This window comes from Vombatus ursinus, unplaced genomic scaffold (assembly GCF_900497805.2).
Source record: "Vombatus ursinus unplaced genomic scaffold, bare-nosed wombat genome assembly UNPS02014848.1, whole genome shotgun sequence".
Lineage (NCBI taxonomy): Eukaryota > Metazoa > Chordata > Mammalia > Diprotodontia > Vombatidae > Vombatus > Vombatus ursinus.
In genome coordinates, this window is record NW_020954626.1 from 797,809 (window position 1) to 814,446 (window position 16,638).

At 38.3% G+C, this 16,638-nt stretch overlaps 1 protein-coding gene across 1 annotated transcript in view; it reads left to right on the forward strand.

Moving 5' to 3' along the window:
* Positions 1-526: 526 nt before the first annotated feature.
* The window catches only part of DTWD1 (DTW domain containing 1), a 28,104-nt gene continuing 11,992 nt past the window's right edge, over positions 527-16,638 (forward strand). The window contains exons 1-2 of the mRNA XM_027840773.1: positions 527-686; positions 10,902-11,178. Coding sequence (XP_027696574.1) covers positions 10,933-11,178 — 246 coding nt within the window. The 5' untranslated portion in view covers positions 527-686; positions 10,902-10,932. The remainder of the gene's footprint in view (positions 687-10,901; positions 11,179-16,638) is intronic.

Here is a 16,638-nt window from a genome sequence, read left to right on the forward strand (position 1 = left end):
ACCCTAGGAGGTAGAGGCTGTTATTATCCCCATTTTACAGGGGAGGAAACTAAGGTTGAGGGACTTGCTAGGGGTCGCAGAGCTAGGAAGCGCAGACTCTTAAGTCCAATACTAGTTCATTCCCTCGGGCTCCTCGCTGCCCACCAGCTCTGGAGCCCGTCCTATCCACGGGTGTGGCTTTACTGTATCCGATAGTCTGTCTCTGGGTCTCGGGCCTCTAGATCTTGCCGGGCCCTGGCTCCTCAGCAGTCAAACTACTCCTCTTTCCGCGTCGGAGCTGCCCCGAGACCAGACGGAAAGGAGACAAGCGGAGGGGGCAACGGTCCAGACGCTACTGCGCCCAGGAACCAGGCGAGCAGGGCGCCCGAACGCCCCGAGGGAGGGACCAGGCCGTGTGGCGACTCTGATTTGTCGGAGGCGGGGCCTGAGACGGGACTTCCCGCTTCCTCCCGCCCCTCTCCTCTTCTCTGGCCAGTTACCTTCATGGTTGCTCCTCGGGGCTCGCCCACTCGAGTAACGGGCTCCGGAAGCGCGCGCTGGTGTGACCTGGAAAGGGCTCCTCCGGGCCTTGCCCTCCTAGGGTCCGTCCGCCCCGTCAGACTCGGGCTCTTTCTGAGGTGGATACCGGAGCGGGAGAGCCGGGGCCGACACGCCGGGAGCTGTAGGCCTCTCTGGGGGCTGTGCAGGTCGGAATCCCACTTCATTCTCTCTCCTTCCCGGGGTGGGAGGCCGGAGACGGGAGGCTGGAGAGCCCCGGCCTGAGACGGGGCCTAGGGCCCCGGGAGCGGTACGCTGGGCCTGGGAGCGTGGCGATATTGGGGATGAGGGGAATGACGAGATTTACCTTCTCCCTGGTGCCCGCTGGAAGCCCCCCTTCAAACACACACCCGGCCTGCTTCATCATGCTACTTCATACATATACATGCGTGCGTGCGTGTTTACATAAGTATATACAGGTATGCACACTTGTATACATAGTGTGTATGGCTATGTCATGTGTATGTACATATATGCACACATATATATTTCCAAAGGGCAGCTAGGTGGCGCTGGGCCTGGTGTGAGGAAGACTTCTTCCTGAGTTCAAATCCAGCTTCAGGCACTTACTAGCTGTGGGACCCTGGCTGAGTCACTTAACCTTGGATCCTGTCTACCTCATCAGTAAAATGAGCCGGGGAAGGAAATGGAAAACCATTCCTCTTTGCCAAAAAAAAAAAAAAACCTAAACCCAAATGGGGTCAAGGAGAGTTGGGTGGGAATGAACAATAACATAGTCAGACTCAAAGTCTTAATAGAGTTTTAAGCTATTGAAATGTGTAATGCTCTAAGACTTTTGGGACAGTATGTGTGTGTGTGTGTGTGTGTGTGTGTGTGTGTGTGTGTGTGTATGTATATGTGTTTATACATATATGCATTTATATATCTACAAATTACATATACATATATACACATGCATATTGTATAAATTTATATTTCCATTTAAGTTTACACATATATTTGTACATATATAAATAAATTCATATACATGCATATATGAACATATATGTGCCCTTGTCATCCCTCATGAGAATGTAGGCTTCTTTCAAGTAGGGATTGTTTTCATCCTTTATATTTGTCTATCCCACACCTAATACAGTACCAGGCACGTTGGTTTTGATTGATTTAACCTCAGAGAATAATTTTAGAAAGGATGAACCATCCTGGGTAGATTGCAGAGTGTTTTCAGTGGGGAAAGTGAGCATGGAAAGGAAGGGACCATCAGAGACATGGAAAATAGGCAATAATACAATGTTGTCGATTTAACAGCAAAGGGATAAGGGTGCCCATGAGGTTAAAATGATTAAATAGATCAGGGATTCTTAAGAGCACTGAACTTGGATTCATAAGACCTGGGATCCTTGTGTTGGATTTGTTACTGGCAGTTGGACTTCAGACAAATCACTTAACCTCTCAAGATCACAGATGGTTCACCTATGAAATGCAAGGTCACTAAGACCCCTTTTAGTTCGAACATTTTTATTCTTCTTGACTTTGCCAAGTTGTTTCTTAGCGGTGTTGGCCAGTTAGGAAAGTTAATTAAACTTCTTAGTGTCATTTTTGAACCATTTGGTGATGATAATAGAAACTATTCAGATTCCATATTTATAAAAACACTTTACATAAAAAAAAACAACTTAAAACTTCAGTTCTCTGAGGTACATAGTACACACTACATTGAGGCAACTAGATAGTATAGTGCATAAAATGCTGAACTTGGAGTCAGGAAGACCTCAAGTCAAAATCTGCCTCAGATACTTTATCAACGTGTGACACTGCCCAACTTTTCCACATCTGTTAAATGAGTCAGTCAATAAATATTTATTAAGTGCCTACTATGTGCCAGCAAACGAGTGGAGTCAGAGATAGCCCTGGAATTCAGAAGCTTAAGTGATTATCTTGTGTGGAGATCATATGTAACATAGCCAGATGGCACAGTGGATAGCAGTCCAGACTTGAAGTCAGGAAGACTCATCTTCCTGAGTTCAAATCTGGCCGCAGACAAATAGTTGTATGACCCATGGCAAGTCACTTAACCTCAGCTGCCTCACTGTCCTCATCTGTAAAGAGAAACTGGAGAAGGAAAGGGCATGACCACTCTAGTATCATTGCCAAGAAAATCCCAAATGTGGTCATTAAGAGTCAGACATGATTGAAACAACTGAACAATGACGCCAAAGGAGATCATATGTAGAGATTGAGTGGCACAAATAAAATAATACTTGGCACCTGTATCCAAGACTCTTCAAGGGCAAGGAATGTTTCATTTTTGTCTTTCTGTATTTGGTACCTGCAACCCTGCCTTATAGATAGCTTTGTTGAGCTCCTGCCTATAGCATGGGTTCTTAACCATTGTCTTTAATACCTTGTCTAAGGCAGCTGATCTCTAAAAGCTCGTTTTGTCATTCTGTTCAATAGGAAAAGGCATATCTGAGTGACTGAAGTTCCCAGAACAGTTTTTGAATCAATCACAAGTATTTATTGCGGCTTATGTATAAAATACTATGGTGGGTTTTGTAGAGAGAGCAAAAGAAGCAGCAGTTTATAATCCCTGTACCCAGAATGGTATGTCTGTAGTTAGAGAATGGACTGGACCTATGATTTCATTGATATAGTGAACTCACGGGTTGGCACCTTTTTTGCAACGTATAATCTTAGAGAGTTGAATAGAAGACAGAAGGCTTAAGTGACTTAACCCAAGAAGGTTGTTGATGAGTGTGTGGCACAAGTAGTACTTGAACCTAGGTCTTCTTGGCCCCGAGGCCATTACTGCACTCTGTCTCTCACATTTTCTTTAGTTGGGTAGATACAATTTATTCATATTTGGAAGAAAACTGGAACCATAACAGGAAATAAGTGCTAAATAACTGGTCCAATCAGGGACTTTAAAGGTCCAGAGGATAAAAAGATCATTACCAACCTGGGGTAACCATGAAAAACTTAATGCTTTAAGTAGAATTTGATTTGATCCTTGAGAGATAAATATTGCTTAGAATTAGGAGTGATGGTGAATTTCAGGCAGAGGGAGTAAAATGAGCAAAACCAGAACACCAGGAAAGCACAAAATATGCGTGCAGGCCTGTTAGATTGGAACAGAGGATTTTTTTTAAAGGGAAAGTAATGGTAGAAAAATATGGAAAGATATGTTGGGGACACATTATTGGAGTTAATTAAGGCTCATAGAATTTATTCTATATGGAATAGAAAGCTAGTGAGGCATGATGTTTTTGTTGTAGTGGTTTTCAATTTTTATTTGTTAAACTCTTAACTGTGCAGGATCCCCTGCTTGGTGGTGGGGCTGTAGAGATAAAAATGAAACTGTCCTTGCCTCCAAGGAGCTTATATTCCACTGGACCAGATCTGTGTAATGCCCTTTGTTTAGCACTTGGCACAGTATTCCTGCACACAATGTGTTGCTTTTATCCTTTAATTTTTTTCCCTTTTTTGTTGATACCCTTTGTTTATCACTTTCGTTTCTAGTGTATGCCTTCCTTCCCTTGTCCTGCAATATATTCCTGGTAAAAAGATTTAAGAAGAATTTTTTTTTTTCCAAAGGCGCTTCACTAAAACCAAGATGTAAGCTGAATTTGACTGTATATTCAAGATTCCATACCTTTGACCCTCCTCTGGAAAGAGGACAGAGGGAAACATTTTTTCTACTCTTCACTGGGCCAAGCTTGCTCATTGTAATTATACAGTATATAGCATCTAGGTAGTGCAGTGGATAGAGTGCCAGGCCTGGAGACATGAGGTCCCGAGTTTAAATCCTACCTTAGACAGTAACCAGCTGTCTGACTCTGGGCAAGTTACTTAACTTCTGTTTGCCTCAATTTCCTCATCTCTAAAACAAGGATTATAATAGTACCTATGTTGTAGGGTTTTTGTGAGGATTAAATGAGATATTTGTAAAGCACTTAGCGTGGTGCTTGACACATAGTAAGCACTATGTAAATGTTAACCTATCATCGTCATCATTATTATTGTTAGGTTAAATTTTTTAAATTTACATTCTTTTAGTAATTTTGTCTATTTTCTTGGTTCTTGTAACTCTGCATTAGTTGATATGTCTTCCCATTCTTTTGTGAATTCTTCATATTTGTCACTTCTTGGACACAGTAATGTAGCAATACATTCATGTGCCACAATTTGTTTAGCTATTCTCTACTCAGTGTTTACTTTGTTTCTAGTCGCTCCCCACCACAGAATGAGCTGACATGAATACCTTGATGAATATGTATTTGATGTATCCTGTCTTAAACTTTCTTGGGGGGGTGTGCCTTGCAGCAGAATATCTGGGGCAAATACATTTTAATCACTTTTTTTAGCCTAATTCCAAGTTGCTCTTCTGAATGGTCTGACCAATTCACAGCTCCACTAATAGCCAAGTGTTAGGGGTACAAAAAGAGGTAAAAAATAGTCTTTGCCCTCAAAGTGCTTACAATCTTATGGGGGAAACAATGTACAAAGATATGCAAAGCAAACTATGTAGAAGATAAATAGGAAAGGTAGGATTTTAATTGGGATTTAAAGAAAGCTAAGTAGGTCAATAGTCAGAGAAGAATGGGGGGAACATTCCTCTGCACCATTGACTCTTTTCCTGTTTTCCATCTTTGCCAGTTTGCTTCATGTTAAGGGAAACTTTGGAGTCTTGTTTTTTATTTGTATTTCATTTATCATTTGGAGTAATCCTTCATTTTGTTAATAGTTTGCAGTTCTTTTGAAAATTGTTTATTCATATCTTTTAACTATTTATCTAGTGGCTCTTGTTCATATATGTGTGTGTATACATATATAGTATACATATATTATATGTATATATTCATATATACACACTGTCAGTTCTAATCATTCATGGTAGTTATGTTCCATAAAGTTGCCACAAATACTGAAACATTGTTCCTAAGGGAAATCCAGGGTTAGGTTCCTGTGAGCTTCTGGTCACAACATTTACTTTAGCACTCTCAGGATCCACCTCACGTACAGATCAGTGAATTTCCTCTTCCTTTTTTTTGGTGTACAGTATTGTTGATTCATTAACATTGAACACATGTCCCACAACAGTATATAACTCTTGCCTGAATGAAGCTTATCTAACACATGGATTTTCTCCTTAAGGTACACCACAGCCTTCTTGTGCATAGTAACACTTAGACAGCACTTCAGCATGTGCTTGGGTGCCATTTTAAACAGCAAAATTGCCAAGCAAAAGCACAAAAATTTAAAAAAAATGACAATTATATAGACCATGAAAAAGGGCGCTTATTTGTAGTTTGAGGGCTGCAACAGGAAAGCAAAATGTTGCCTTGTTTGACTTTAGCTGGGAACATGGGCATATGGTGACTCAAATTTTTTGCTGCTCTGCACATGGCTGTGAATGACAATGGAAACACTTAGAGTATTGATATTGGGTTATAAATAAATTTTATCAAGTAGATAGATTTGCAGATATGGAATCTGAAAAATGAGGATAGACTATATATTTCTTGGATATCAGACTCTATTAGAGATATTCACTTCAAAGATTTTCCCTGCAGTTAATAGCTTCCCTTATCCTAGCTAAATAGATTTTGTTTGTGCAAAAGCTTTTAAATTTCATGTAATGGAAATTATCTATTTTATCTCTTATGGTCACTTCTATCCCCAGTTTGGTTAAGAATTTTCCAAGTTGTTTAACCCTCTGGGCTTCTGTTTCCTCATCTGTAAAGTGAGGGGGTTGGACTAGATGATCTTTAAGGTTTTTTCCCAGCTCTAATCTGGGACTGCTAGGATTCAAATAAAGTAACCAAAAGTGTGGTTACTGCTGACCCAGATTCTCAGATTCAGTCACTTACTAGACTGTGGATATGTCTGCATCCTGCTGGGTACTCTTTTCCTGTACAGAGACTGTGGGAGGCTCATATCTATGATAGTCAAATCTGTCAGGGCTTTGCCATTATATACCCTATACTTTGATTTAGGTCTTTTCACTCCAAATTCAGTGTTATTTTCACCATGCTACAAAATTGAAGGGTCCTGGTGATAGGAAGATTTTTTAATGGTTTTGGTGTGTTTTTGTAATCCTTTGTGTACTTTCCTGAGGCAAATTGTTAGAACGGTAAGGATAATGCTTTAGATCCTGTGATTTAGATAACCTGTGGAGAGAGTTGACTTGTTTTCTACTAGTTTTGGCCACTCTAGATCTAAGAGGGAAGAAAGGAATACTTCTACTTCCTTTATCAGTACTCCCTGAGAACGTGTGACCAGTTTGATTTTGGCTATGGAGAGAAGTTTTCCCCAGGACCCTCCTGCCAATAGTATAAGAATATGAAAGTGCAGCTGAAAGAGAAGCAAAGTGCCACACACACACACACACACACACACACATTCCTGAAGCCTAATTAATGGGATCATAAGATTAAAGCTAAATAGTACCTAAGTGGTTATCTAGTCCTATTCTCTCATCTTAAATTTGAGAAAACTGTGGCACAGAACAGAGAAATCACCTGCCAAGGTCATATAATAATAAATATCAGAGCTAGAGTTTGAATCCAGGTTCTTTAACTCCAAATTCAGTGCTTTTCCTACTGTACCAAACTGAGATTCCCAGACATCCATTTGTAGCATGTGGACCACATCCAATAAATTTCTTGTCCTCACGGACCTTTTGGAGACTAAATAAATCCCATTCTGAGAAGGCACCCCTTCTCATTCCTTCATTATTTTTCAATAAATTCAGTAGTCTGGTTAATTCTGTCATCTCTATAGGTACATTCAAGCCCATCAAACAAAAATCCCAAACTCTGGGCAGAGCATAACTGGGGCAGGACCAACCCATATAACTTTGGGATCTTTAGGGATGCCTTCAACAATCTGGAAAACCCAAAGCTACTGCTATTGAAAACTGATTGTAGGATCCCTGGGCAGTACAAGAACAAACCAAAACCCAAGTGTTTGGCTAGTATAAGATTGACTTAGTAGCACAGTAAGTTGGATTTCATTGGCTTGTTGCACTTCACACCATCTTGTTCATTAAAGCAGAACATTGTAGCAAGAATGTGTATCTTGCACTATGAGATTTATTTCCTCTGATCTCTTGGACCAATGGGGCCTTAAAAACCCCAAGGAATTCCCTTCTCAGTAGAGTGACCATTTTATTCCTTTATATAAAAAGTGCTTTACAAGTAGTATCTGAGGTCACACACATAAATTAGGGGAGCCGTTTCACAACCAGGTGGCTTGGAGTGGAAGGATCTGCTGAGTCATTTTTTGAGATGAGGAGGAAAGGTTTGACTGCCCCTCTAAACTATTATTTTTTGAGCCCCTTAAAAGCCTAAACCTGGACCTAATCAACACGGACAAACAATTTTTGGTTGTTTATCCCCTTGGGTAGATTTGGCAAATATATGCTACTCTTATTTTAATGACCAGCATACTTTTTCTTTGCTGTCTTTTTATGTGGGCTTCAACCTCACTGTGATTTGCAGTCTGAAGAAAGCCCCTGATGAGAGGTTAAATCAGTGTCACAAATTTCTTGGTAGCAAATTATATTGTATTTTATTTTCCACTTCATTTTTTGTTCCTTTTGCTTTCTGTATTTTGAGTCTACCAAAAATTTCCTATTGCTTTTGCAGCATTTCTCTTGTCACTGCTGTGCCTAGTACCTAAGGCTTCATAGTTAAAGACGCAATACCATAAGGCAATATAATAAGAAAATCAATCTGTAGCCAGGGAATGCGTATCAAATTAAAGGGGCCTCTACCCTCTTTTTTCTCTTCAAGATGTATTTTGATAGTTGGGTATATATGTGGCAGTCTTGAGTGATTATCCTCCTTTGGAAAAATATTAAAATTTAAAAAGTTATTTTACTACTTTATTCCTTATCCCAAGATTCAATATAGACTATATTTTGAAAGTTACCTATCCGAATATCAATTTTAGAAAGAATTTCAAAATGATCTAGTCCAATTTATATCTGAACAGAAATCATTCCAAAACATCCCTAACCCAGCTGCTTTTTGAAGACTTCCAGTGATAGTTAACCCATTTTTCAGAGTCAGACTATTCTGCTTTTAAGAACTTAAAATTCACAGCCAGATTAATTTTTAGACCCATAAATAAGAATTTAATTTTATAGGGAATATTATTGATTCTAATATCTTTGACAGTAGGAACTCCTTTGTTTTTGTCAGTTTTTCTTAAATTTAAATGGGAGAAGAAAATCAGCTATAAGATAGACCCAACTTACTTTTGGTAATTTCACTGTTTTAAAATTATATTACTGGTTATAACATGAAATCATAACTGTAAAATGTGTTTTGGAATTCAAACTCTGTATCTTAGTTATTTACTTTGTGTCTCTCGATTGTGCTAATCAGTGTACTGCTTACATAAACCAATAATAATTGACATATAGTATACTTTTTATATATATATATATATATGTGTATATATTATCTGTCTCATTTGATCCTTATAGCATCTTTGGGTGATAGATATTCTAGGTATTATTGTCTTATTTTTATAGATTGGGGGAAAATAAGACTCACAAGGGTTAAGTGTCTTAGCAGCAGTTACACGATGTATTTCAGAATCTGAATTTGAATATAGTTTTCTGGAAATGACAAGTCCAGCTCTCTTTACAATCTTCTCTCCTCTTCTCTCCCTCTCCTTCTTCCTCCACCTCTCCCTTTTTCTCTCTTCTTTCCCTTCCTCCCTCCGTTCTTATCAGTTCCCATGGGTTTAACTCTCATGAATATGGAGACGACTCCCAGATCTACATATCCATCCCTAATCTCCTCCCTGAACTTCAGTTATACATCTTCAATTGCTTATTGGAAATTTCAAACTGGAGGCTGCAGAAAAATTTAAACTCAACACATCTAAAATTATCTGTTTTCCTAAACTCTCTCATCTTCTGTTATTTCTATTGAAGGTATCACCATCCTTCCAATCTCTCAGGTTTGTAACCTTCATTTTATCCTGTACTCCTTACTCTCTCACACCCCATGTAACCCATTCAGTTACCAAATCTTGCTGTTTCGACGATTACAACATTTTTCACATCTGAACCCCTCTCTTCACTCACACAGCTCCTACTTTTAGTTCAGGCTTTTCTTATCTCTCACCTAGAGTATTGCAACAGCCTCCTTGTTTGTCTCCCTGCCTCAAGTCTCTCATCACTCCAGTCCATCTCACACATTGCTGCCAAAGTGATTTTCCTTAAGTGGAGATCTGTTGTTTCTAGGATAAAATATAAACTTCTCTGTTTGGCTTTTAAAGCCCTACATAATTTGGCCCCAAACTATCTTTCCAGCCTAGATGGACATCACTCCCTCTCCTTTCTGTAAGGCAGCCAAACTGTACTTTTCCTTCTTCCTCATTCATGACACTCCTTTTTTCTGTGCCTTTCCCCTGGTCATCCCACAAACTTGGAGTGTACTCTTTCCTTCCCTCTTCTTAATCACTGTCTCGTACATGAAGTCTTTCCTGATTCCTCCACCTACTAGTGTCCTCCTACTTATATACATTTATATTTATTTACTTTACAAAGTGTATATATTTTCCATATGTACTTGTTTCTCCCCATTAGAATGTAAACTTCTACCAAATATTGTGTCATCTTTTGTACTTACATCCTGAGGGCCTAGCACAGCGCCTTGTGTAGAGTAGGAACTTTGTAGATACTTGTTCATTGATATGACCACATAACCTAAATCAAAAATGTATGAGATAAAAATAATTGTCATAGTTCATTGAAAAAATGAATTTTCCACATCATTGATCTTCATATCTGAAAAAAGATACTTTCATAGGCCTCTTTTGTTTTTTTAATTTTGATGGAAAGAGTGTACTTAAAGTAATTGCTATTTGCCATTTTCAATTTTGTTTTTCAAATACCATGAGAATTTAGTGGTAAAGAATTTCAATATTTATTGCTGTTACCATGAATCATTACACATTATTGACATTTCAGTTTTGAATTAAATTAATATGTATGTATCAACATAGTAAAAAAGGGGGGTCTTACTGTATTTGGAATCAGGTAACTTTGGTTTAAATCCCATTTCATCTGCTTAATACCTTGTATAGGCAAGTCACCACCTTTCTGGGTCTTAGTTTCATCATCTGTAAAATGATGGGAGTTGGACTCAATGATCTCTAGGGTCTCTCCCACTTCTAAATCAATAATGCTATGATAATGTAACTCTATGTTATATAATGTATTTGTGTAAACGTAAATACATGTAGATATGGATGTATGATTTCTGTATGTGTATGTGTTTGTATATATATATACACACACATGCTTTTTGTTGTTGCTCATTTTTTATATTGAAATTCATCATTTGCTTTTGATTGTGTTCTTTGTTGTGTTTTGATTACAGGTGTATCAGCTCTTCTTTTCTGAATTGAAAGATGTCTTTGAATCCACCTATATTTTTCAAAGAAGACAAAGATAGTACAAAAGAATTACAAAACACTTCTTTAACTAAAGAAGAACCTCTTCAAAATTTATGCTTAGCGTCTCAGGAAGTTCTCCAAAAAGCCCAGCAGAGTGGCAGAGCCAAATGTCTCAAATGTGGAGGCTCAAGAATGTTCTACTGCTACACATGTTATGTTCCAGTTGAAACGGTCCCAATTGAACAGATTCCAGTTGTGAAGGTTTGTGAAAAAAGAAGTGCTTGGGAGTGGAGAAATGGATTAGAAAGCTTTCTGTATATTTCTGCTTTAGAGAGTGGCTGACAGTGTTGTTAAATAGTTTCACTAAGTGAATTTCATTTTTGATAGCAAATTCAAAATAATATTCCAGTTCTGAGATTATATGCCTCAAAGAGTTTGGTCTTAAGTTGGTAATTCTTCAAGTTGTATTGCTGTGCTTTCTTATTATAAACACAAAGTACCTCAGTGAACTAAACATACTAAAATATTTAGCAGATAAAAGGTTCATAACAAACCTGATGTGACAGAAATAAGATTTTTACTAAATACTTTAATTATTGTCTATAACAAAAACATGGCATGTACAGATATTTATGATATACCTCATTCAAAAAACCAGTTAGTATACCACCTGGAGTATCCCAGAAGACCATCAAAGATTTTAGATCTCACCTAGAGAATAACCATTGTCATAATAGATAGATAGATTTCAGCCCAGCTTTCATTCAAGGACATATAGTGGTGATAGAAACAAAAATGAAGCAGAAACTGACTTCATATGTTGTACAATATTTATGACTATTCTGAACTAATTGAAATAGATATTGTTTTATTTAGTAGTTTTCAAACTTTTTGTTCTCTGGATCACTTTGATGGATTATCTATGATACCTGGTTAATTAATAAATGGATAATTATCCCTCATGTGCCAGTACCATCTGTTCTATCTACAACTTTGTGAAGAATATAGAATAAATATAAAACTCAGCCCTTGCCCTCAAGAATTTGGAGAAATGCAAGTATGTAATACAACTGCTGTATTTAAAGTTTTCTTTTCATTGGCAGGAATCTCATTATCTCCAGTATATTATAAAAGTTTTAAATTTTAATTCTTTTTTTTTCCACAAACAATTTAAAAAAAATTTTTTTAACATGTGTTTTTAAAACTTTGGGTTACAAATTTTCTCCCTTCCTCCCTCCCCACCCACCATCATTGAAAAGGCAAGCAACTCGATACAGCTTATAGATGTGTAGTCATGCAAAACTCTTCCATAGTAGTCATGTTGTGAAAAACTAAGTATATTTCCCTTCATCCTATGCTACCCCCCGTTTATTCTGTTCTCTTTTGACCCTGTCCTTCCTCAGAAGTGTTTGCTTCTAGTTATCCCCTCCCCCACTCTGCCCTTCCCTCTATCAAACCCCTGCTCTCTTGTCATCTTCCCCCCTTATTTTCCTGTAGGGTAAGATAGATTTCCATACCCCATTGTGTATGTTATTCCCTCCTTAAGCCAAATCCAATGAGAATAAGATTCACTCATTCCCTCTCACCTTCCCCCATTTCCCCTCCACTGTAAAAGCCTTTTCTTGTCTGTTTCATGTTAAGTAATTTACCCCATTCTACCTCTCCCTTTCTCTTTCTCCCGGTATAATCCTCTCTCACCCCTTAATTTTATTTTCCAGACATCACCCCTTCATCTTTAACTCACCCTGTGCCCTCTATCTATTTATCTATCTATCTATCTATCTATCTATCTATCTATCTATCTATCTATCTATCTATCTATCTATCTATCGACCTATCTACATACATATAATTTTTTTCCTTCCCACTACCCTAATACTGACAAAGGATTCATGAGTTACAAATATATCACCTTTCCATGCAGGAATGTAAACAGTTCAACCTTAATAAGTCTCTTATGATTTCTCTTTCCTATTTACCTCTTCATGTTTCACTTGAATCTTGTATTTGAAAGTCAAATTTTCTATTCAGCTCTGGTCTTTTCATCAAGAATGCTTGAAAGTCCCCTATTTCATTCAATGTCCATTTTTTCCCCTGAAAGATTATACTCAGTTTTGCTGGGTAGGTGATTCTTGGTTGTAATGCTATCTCCTTTGCCCTCTGGAATATTGTATTCCATGCCCTCCACTCCCTTTATGTAGAAGCGGCTAAATCTTGTGTTATCCTGATTGTGTTTTCACAATACTTGAATTGTTTCTTTCTGGCTGCTTGTAATATTTTCTTCTTGACTTGTGAACTCTGGAATTTGGCTATAATATTCCTAGGAGTTTTCTTTTGTGGATCTCTTTCAGGAGGTGATCAGTGGATTCTTTCCATTTCTATTTTGCCCTCTAGTTCTAAAATATCAGGGCAGTTTTCCTTGATAATTTCTTGAAAGATGATGTCTAGCTCTTTTTTTGATCATGGCTTTCATATAGTCCAATAATTTTTAAATTATCTCTCCTGAATCTATTTTCCAGGTCAATTGTTTTTCCAATGCAATATTTTACAATTTCTTCTATTTTTTCATTCTTTTGGATTAGTTTTACAGTGCCTTGATTTCTCATAGAGTCATTAGCTTCCATTTGTTCCATTCTAATTTTTAAGGAAGTATTTTCTTCAGTAGTCTTTTGGACTTCCTTTTCCATTTGTCCAATTTTGCTTTTTAGGGCATTCTTCTTCTTATTGGCTTTTTGGACCTCTTTTGCCATTTGGGTTAGGCTATTTTTTAAGGTGTTATTTTCTTCAGTATTTTTTGGGGTCTCCTTTAGCAAGCTGTTGACTTGTTTTTCGTGATTTTCTTGCATCACTCTCAGTTTTTCCTCTACTTCTCTTACTTGCTTCTCAGAATCCTTTTTGAGCTCTTCCAAGACCTGGAACTGATTCATATTCTTCTTGGAGGCTTTGGATGTAGGAGCTTTGGCTTCATTGTCTTCTTCTGGTTGTGTGTTTTGATCTTCTTTGTCACCAAAGTAAGATAATATAGCCTGACTCTTTTTGCACTGCTTGCTCATGGTCCCAGCCAATTACTTGAGTTATAAATTCTTTGATAAGGTAGGGGTCTGTTTCCAGTGTGGAGAATGTACCGTCCCAAGCTTCAGGGGTTTTATGCAGCTGTTTTCAGAGATACTTGTAGGGACCTGTAAATTTTCAGTTCTTCCGAGGGTGAGGTGTTTACTCCTTCCTGGCCTGTGCTCTGGTCTGTGAGTGACCACAAGCACTCTTTTCTGTCTTGGAACTGTGAGGGGGATTTTCTCTCCACTGCCACTACAAGCTCCACCGTGCCAGCGTTCCTTCTCGCCCCAGGACTGCCACCCAGAACTGTGACCCAGATCTAAGCACGGGCAAAGCAAGAGAATCCTGTACCAGCAGAGAGATCCCTGCAATCCCTCTCTGATCAGCCACTTGATTTCCCCTCAGTCTGTGGGCTGGAAGCTCAGGAGGCAGCTGCCGCCCCGGGGCTGCGCTTGGTGCTCAGGACTGGGACTGGGACTGAGCTTCTCTCTCACCACAGAAACAAACTTTTCCCACTGACCTACTACGTTGTCTTTGGCATTTGTGGGTTGAGAAGTCTGGAAACTGTCACAACTGCCCGCGATTCAGTCCTTTGAGGCCTGCTCCAGGTTTGCTGCAGCCTGGGTGCCCACACCAAACTGCATTCCTCTCCCAGCCCGGCATGACATACCTTTCCGATCAGCCATGCAGGTTTTCTTGGGCTGGAAATTTGTTTCACTCTATCTTTTTGTGGGTTCTGCTGCTTTAGAATTTGTTTAGAGCCATTTTTTTATAGGTATTTGGAGGGGTTTGGGGGAGAGCTCAAACAAGTTACTACTTTTACCCTGCCATCTTGGCTCCTCCCCTTGAGTCCCTAAATTTTAGTTCTTTTCATTGTTTTACATCTTCCTGAGAAAATATACCTTAAACAGATCCCTACACATTCCTTTTGGGAGCACACACAGTCACACACACACATACACATACACACTGGATTTGGAGCAAAAGCATTGGACTCCTTACTTCATATGTGACCTTTGGCAGGTCCCTCAACCTTTCAGGGCCTCAGTTTTATCTGTAAAATAGGATATTGAATTAACTAATCTTTAAGATACTTTCCAGCTCAAATCCATTAATCTTACTTTAAAAACCACTGGTCTAATGGAAAATCTACTGACCTGAATTCAAGAAGTAAGGAATCCCATTTATACTCGGTATTTCCCCCCAACCACGCCCCCCCAGGAATCTCAGAGGCAGGAGAATGCATTTCCTTCTCATATATACCTGCCTTCTCTCAAAGAAATATTGAGAATAAATAAAGCCAATTATAGTCAAAGACTCAGAACTGCTAAAAGAAAGACATGGCTGTGTGTCCTTTCAGCTGTAGTTCACAGTGTCATTTCAGTTTCATCAACTGCAAATGGAATCCCATTACAGATATTATCACCCAACAGGCCATGTTCTTGGAAAATTCATTTTAAACTGAAATGATACAGATCAGATCTGGTTTTCCCATAGAAACAAAGTTAGAATGGAGAAGGTTGCGTTCTTGATCAAGGACTTGATACATTATGTAAGTGACCACAGAACCATATTTTATGTATCCAACTATTTACTTATATATATGATATACTTTTATAATATGAAGATTTCTAAAATGTAAATAAAATCTGATACATCATCGTATTATATAAAATAATTTAATATGATTTAGTATCAAGACCATAAAGATTTTTTATTATAGGATCCCAGAATAGCAAGGGACCTCAGAGGCTATTTAATTGAACACATACTTGAAGTCAAACTTTTTTCTACAACATATTGGACAAATGGTAATCCAGCCTTTGCTTGAAGTCTTCAAGTAAAATGTCCCATTCAGTGTTTACAGGTGGAATTGTTAGGAAGGTTTTTTTTCTTTTACATCAATCCAAAGTCTTCCCCTCTGCAGTTTTCATTTTTGCAATTTCTACCTTATTTTTACCACAACACATTAGAAGGTGAAGGACTTGTAGTATTCAGAAAAGTTTCCTTGGCTAGGTTTTTATAGATATTTGTGAGACTATTTGGGGAGATCATTTGAAGGCTTTGTGAAAAATTAATCAAAGAATCTCCATTCTATACCTCTCTTTTCTAGTAAAATTTCTCCAGAGCAAGTATTAGTGTTCAAGTTGCTGTCCTTTCTAGGTGATATAATGAGTATGGCATGGAGTTAGAGTCAGGAAGACTGACTTGTTCAGGTCTTGTGTCATCCAGTGATTAACTGTGGGATCCTGAGGAAGTCAGTCTCAGCCTCAGTTTTTTCCTCTGTAAAATGGGGATGATAATAATAGCACCTACCTCACAGGGTTTGTGTGAACACCAAATGAAATAACGTATGTGAAGTACTTTGCAAACCATAAAGTGCTGTGCACATGCTAGCTGTAATTGTTGTTTAAAAGCTGAAGGCCTGTTTGCTCTCTTTAGCTGGTACCAGTGCATCATAACTAGCAGCTTTACCAGCGCCTTAATGTTATGAAGGGTCTTTTCATTAAATCGAATGAATCAGCTCTTATACTGACTGTCCTTTCATTCCTTAACACATCCTTATTCTACAGTGTCAAAAAAATATGTCAAAGTTTTGCCTTTTAATTATTTGACTTGAATAACAGTACAACTCAAGGTAGATTGGATTTGGTCTTAGATTCATTT